Source organism: Aquila chrysaetos, chromosome 11, assembly GCF_900496995.4.
Source record: "Aquila chrysaetos chrysaetos chromosome 11, bAquChr1.4, whole genome shotgun sequence".
NCBI classification, from domain to species: domain Eukaryota; kingdom Metazoa; phylum Chordata; class Aves; order Accipitriformes; family Accipitridae; genus Aquila; species Aquila chrysaetos.
Window position 1 is genome coordinate 11,861,495 of NC_044014.1, and position 6,000 is coordinate 11,867,494.

At 50.6% G+C, this 6,000-nt stretch overlaps 1 protein-coding gene across 2 annotated transcripts in view; it reads right to left on the minus strand.

Annotated features, from left to right (window-relative positions):
• RBM20 (RNA binding motif protein 20) overlaps nucleotides 1-3,996 on the minus strand; it is a 108,943-nt gene extending 104,947 nt beyond the window's left edge. For both annotated transcript variants that reach the window (XM_030030466.1, XM_030030464.1), the window contains exon 1: nucleotides 3,752-3,996. In XM_030030466.1, coding sequence (XP_029886326.1) covers nucleotides 3,752-3,879 — 128 coding nt within the window. In that variant the 5' untranslated portion in view covers nucleotides 3,880-3,996. The remainder of the gene's footprint in view (nucleotides 1-3,751) is intronic.
• Between the last annotated feature and the right edge of the window lie 2,004 nt (nucleotides 3,997-6,000).

A 6,000-nucleotide genomic window follows, 5' to 3' on the forward strand; every position in this document is an offset into this window, starting at 1 on the left:
TTAAAAACTCCTTCATTTCCACTGGACAGATATTACCCATGACAAATCATTAGAACTGAAAGCATGCAACCAGCCATTAAAACATACAAAGAGATTGCATTTCAATACAATTAGGTCTCCTATAATTATGGAGTTTACTTGCAGCATGTTTTAAGCAAGAACTCTCACAGAAGGCACTCTTCATGCAACATCTTTATAGTTAGCCCACAGCCACCACTCGGTCCTTTCTCTCAGTTATTTCCAGCTAGTTGCTCCATCAGACTGCAATGAATCACACACCTGCAATTATTAATAGGAGTCTCCACTCTCTCATGCTGCTTAGGCACTCCAGTCAATCTAACAGCAGGTGCCAAAATCTGTCACACACTGAGCTGTCACCTAAAAATTACATTTTGCAATGTAACTGCAAATTAGAAACAAAAATCTTCCCATAAAAGGAGACTTACCGAAAGAGGGGGAACGCCCCCCCCCAAACCAGCAGTTCCAAAACACATTAAAACCTTTCTGTGCAGAATAGGTATTTGAGGGCTTTTCAGAGATTTCCCATACGTGTTTCACTTGCTGGGACTACAGACCCTACCCTGCATTTCCACTCCTTCCACACAACCCTAGTAGAAACCAGTTATGAACACTAACCAACACCATTACAACTGTCCTCCTTCTTCTCGGTCTTCCACTTTATTTCGTATGCAAGCGTATGTTTTTGTAAGTCATCCTCCGTAGTGTGTAAATTCAGGTTTCCCTTCCCCACCGGCTTTTCATTCTCTGCTCTACAACTTAAGGGCTTCGACTGTAATAAGACTTTTACTTTCAGAAAATAAGAAGTATTTTCCCATCCAACATCACAACAACCTGCATAGATAGAAAGCTTTAACTGCTCTGTAAATCTTATGATTGGACCTTCATTATCAACCGAAATGACGTTGTCACTTGGGGGAAAAATACAACATGTAGGCAGCATATTTCAGTTTGTATCTTACTGTATTCAGGTACTATCAGCAAGGAATTTCAAACGAGGGATTCAGTTATATTTTAATATTAAAATTACATTATAAATGTTAAAGCAGAGAGGCACTTAAAGAATATGGTACATGCTACCTGCATTGCACGAGTTCACCCAGTGTAGCTGCTACCAAAAACATTTCAGATCTCCAGTTTCGCTAAATTTTAATCTTTGTTCAGTGCTCAGTGTTCACAGTGAAAGTTTACCAGCTGCCCATATAGGAAGTAATTTTTTTAAATTATATTGGTCTTCACCTAACATCTCTAAAAATTTCTAACAAAAGTACTGGGGGAAAGGAAGAAGGAATCCAGAGAGCTTTTTAAGTTTAAACAGTATAATGAAAAATAGAAGTGTTGAAACAGGGAGATCCAGTTAAACACCATGCAACATTCTGACCTACACGGCTCTGAATTAGCATTCTGCAACTGCACACTTGTTTACTGCAGCTTGCAAAGCAAAAAGACAGCAATTGTTAAAAAAAAAAAAGAGTGAAGAAAATCAAAATGCTCGGGAAAAGAGGTCAATGTTTTCTTTCCTAGTAGTGCCACAACTTCATTTTGTAGAAGAATCACTGCTTTCCTTTCCATCCTCTTTTGCCAGTCGTAATACCTGTTCTAATATATTAGAAATAAATTCAGAAGACCAATTTAAGGTATTCCCTAACATCTCTCTTCCTAACAATCACTGAATATCCAATTCAGATTATAAAACAGCAAGTTATTATCCATAAAGCAAAATATAATTTGTCTGCATTTCCAATTAAATGCAGGGTTGAGATTTATTACTTATCAGGTAAACACAGAGGCGCACACCAAATTATGCCGTGTGGTTACAAAACCATACGATCAAGTTGCAAGACCTTAGATGGAGACGGTCGATGTTTGCCATTCGGCGTCACATTACCATGACAAAGAATGGTCAGAACATGGCACCTCTCTCAAATCTTTCCATTAAAGATAGGCTCGAAAGGAAACCATTTCAAGTCTTCCTACCTATAACTTGCTAGCAGGCATGACCAGCGAAAACGCGATGCCTTTGTACGTAACGTGCGCTGCATTAGAAATACAATCACGAAGCAGCGTCGACAGCTTCACCTATCTGAATTGCAAAAGACATCCACATAAAGTCTTGATAAATGTGAAGAAATAAGGGCCATCTTCAGAGATCGTGGTTTAAAATTTAAGACCGGTTTTGAGTAAGTGTAAATTACCTTCTGGTTGCACAAGAATTCATATGTAGCACTGCTGCTGCCCAGCGGACTTAGGAAGCGACCATTAACGTTTCAGTTTCAATGCAAACTCCCACGTCTGTATTTCCAATTAGGAATAAAAATATGGGTAACAAGAACCGTTAATGTTTTCACGATTAAGTTACAAGATGTGATTTAAAAGCAAACAGTCAAAAAGAAAACCAAGCATCAAGAAATTTATGGGCCACACTCCCCAGCAACTTTTAACAGTCCAGTTTCATACATACTTATAAACGATAACACGATTCCCAACTTAAAGTAACGCTCATACTCCAAGTTTGCTGTAACGTTAAAGCGTAGCACGCATATATAAATATATACGCGCACGTACGTATTTTGCAAATGCAAGTGAGAGGATTGAAATCGCCTCCTCCGTTAGTTACATGGTTGGGTTTTGTTGACAAACTGATAAAGGAGATGCCTGAGCCAGCGCCTTTCATAACCGGGTTGCTGCAGGAAAGCAGCGCAAGCCCAGCGGCGAGGCCGCCGCAGCTCCACAGTGCTTTGTCATACTCGCGCTTTGCTTGGCGGCCAAACACACGCTCAGGCCAGTTGGTGGCCTGGGACATAACGTCAAGAGCGCTTCTCAACCTACGCCGCTGCCCAGCGCCCTGCTCGCCAACTCAAGCAGCAAATCTTAAAGTACTAGAAGGCAATTCTAACGGCTCCGTAACGGGGCCTTCGTTAGTAGATTTACCGCTCTGTTAAAAGCCCCCATCTCTTTCGACATGTTACAACTCGGGAAAAATCAGATACGGTGCGTGCAAGCATCCTGAATCAGCACAGATCAACTTAAGTGTTACTCATGCTTCGCGTACTAACTACGCTTCTCTTCAAGCTTCTCCTTTAGCCGGAAAAGTATCGCTCGCACCACTGCGCTGCGAAAGGACTTTTCCCCCTCTCTTTCCGGGCGGAAAACGCACCCTTGCCCTCACTAACAAGCCTTCCGCGCCTGCACAGGTTACTTTTTCCGCGACAGTTTTGCGGAGATGCGATCGCCTCTGGCACAGGCGAGCCCCCTCGCTCCGGGCCTGCCGAGGAGCCGCCGCCCGCAGGCAGAGGGGCGGCTGCGGGGCACGGCGGGCTCGCAGCACGCCCCGCCGACCCGACACGGCGGCGGCCACGGCGAGGCGAAGGGACGTTTCCCGACCGAGCTGCCGGGCGGCGGCGGACCCCCGCCCGGAGGAGACGCGGTGGCGGGGCGAGCCCTCGGAAAACCGACACGGGCGGCTTCTCGGGCGGAAAACTTCCGCGGGGGAGCGGGACGGGTGCCGGTCTTTAGGGGGGATACGTGCCCCGCATCCGTGGGGACGGCAGCGGGCGGCGGAGGCGAGGCTCAGCCCCGCGGGGCACCGCTCCTCCAGGGCCGGGGCCGCGGCCGGGGCCGGTGCGGGGCCGACCCTCCGCCCGCCCGGCTGTCAGTCTGGGCGCGGGGGAGGGCAGGGGGGCACCGCCGGCGGGGAGGGAGAGCGACCGGCGGAACGCGGGGCGGCTCTTACTTGTGGAGGAGCTGGGGCAGGCTGGGCGGCGGCGGCGGCATCCCTCGGCCGGGGCCCCGGCTGGGGGCTCCGCTGCGGGCATCGCTCTCCGGCGGGTCAGCGCCGCGGGGGGCCGGGTCCTGGCTCATGGCAGCGGCGGGGACCACGCGGGGAGGCCCCTGCGGCGGGAGGCGCGGGTGGCCGCGCAGCCCCTCCGCCGCCGCGGCGGCGGGAGGGAGGGAGGAAGAGAAGGAGGGGGCAGAGGACCGGCCCTGGAGGCAACCGCGCTCCCCCCCGCCGCCCCCCCCCCGGCGGGCTGGCGACGGCGGGACAGGCAGCCCCCTGCGGCTGCCGCCGCGGCTGAGCCCGCCCTGCGGGAGCGCTGCCGCTACCGGCCGGGGGCGGCCGGCGCCGCACGGGAGCCTCAGCGGCGCTGGAGGGGCGGGCGGCGCCCCCGGCCCGGCCCGGCCCCCCCCGCGGGCCGCGCCCGCTCCCGCCGGCCCCACCTGGGCGCCGGGCCCGCTCCCTCCCTCCGCCCGCACCTGCCCGGCGGGACGGAGCCCCGCCGCCGGCGGAGGCGGCCCGGCCCCGGGGCGGGGTGGCTGGGGCCGTACCTGGCCGCGCCCGGGGCTCGCCCCGGGGACCGCGCTTGGGGAAGAAGGGGCAGCGCGGCGAAGAGCGAGCGGTAGCCGCCCGTGCTTTACGGACATCAAATCTTTCCCCTGCCCCAGGGCGGGGGGGGGGGGGGGAAGCGTGCGTATTATTTTAATCCCTCGCCAGTAGCACCTCTGCAGAAATGTTACTAGTCATTTATCAGACATAGGCTCTGTCAGCTGATGCAAAACGGGAGAGGAGTACGCCCCAGCCAACAATATAAACCTTCTCGAGTAACAGAGTCATCCCTAAAGCAAACCCCCAGTCCGGGCCCAACCAAAGAACCTGCTTTTAATAAAGGATCATCAATCTTGGGCTTCCCCCCTTCCAAATACACGCACTAGCGGGATCAAGACCTACCCAGCAAGGCTTTACCCGCTGCTGTAACAACACAGGATTAAGGACTGGGAATTGCCACACGACGATACGGTGTGACAAAAAGGTTTTACCTGCACATATTTAGGGAGGACATTTCAGACGACCGAAGGAGCACACATTGCACTGCTCATACCAAATAACACTGAAAACATTCCTTCCAGCTCTTCTTGCTTCCTCTGTAACATGGTCTGTCCATTAGAGAGGGCTGAGTCAAAGACCATTTCAATACTTGCTCCTGCGCTGCCTCAGTAAACCGTGCACCCCCCCCAACACACACACATACTCGCTTACACACGCACCGAGGAAAGCAGAAACATCCTGGCTTCTTTGAAAAATTAATCCTAGTTTAGGAGAAAGATTAATTTTGGAGGGAATCAGGTTCTCCTCCCCTCTGCACCTGGCATAGTCATTTACAAGTATGTAGCCTTGTAAATGCGTACAAAATACTACCACCAGTAACTGGAAAATTTTAAGTTATTTGCATTTATCACGTACTTTGCAGATGGGGAGCACTAACCAGGTGCAGGGCAGTGGAGAATCCGGCCATATTTTGGTTGCACAGTTACTTAGTAGCAACGTAATACCAACAGCACCTTCTACAAATGAATGGCAATCAGTACTTGTTTAGACACATCAACTTACACACTCTATATTCTGAGAAATACAAACAACAGAGCTTCACATCCTTTCCCCCAAGGAAGAAAATTTTGCAATATTATTTGTTTTCTGGTTCAGCGAGGGCCATGGGGTGGTCAGCGATGTGTACCTAATAGATGGCTGATCTTCCAGCAAGGAAAAGTTAAGATCTGGCTGACAGGTGAGGCAACACGTGGCAACAAGTTTAGCATGCAGTGCTATCTTTGCCTGAGGTTTAAAGTGAGTCTCAGGTGTCTACTAATCATCCACAGAAAGAGTGACTTTGTGTGAATCTCCTTCTTGTTACAGCAGCAGAGAAAGCCCTTGAGAGACCAAGCGACAGCCGCTCTCTGCTGCCTGTAATTATTTGAGGAAGTGAAAGATGGTGACTCATGGCTCAGAGGGCAGCAGGAGCACAGCTATGACACTAATGCATGGCCCTGGATTAGAAGGTGGATAGTCACAAGAACGTGTTACTTCGCACAGTTACATTACATCACTTGTAAAAATGGATCAAGTGTGTTTTACTAGGCACTACTATTTCTGCATCTAATACATACAGTGTACAACTTGGCATTCAGATTCAGCATGGGGTCTTAAAA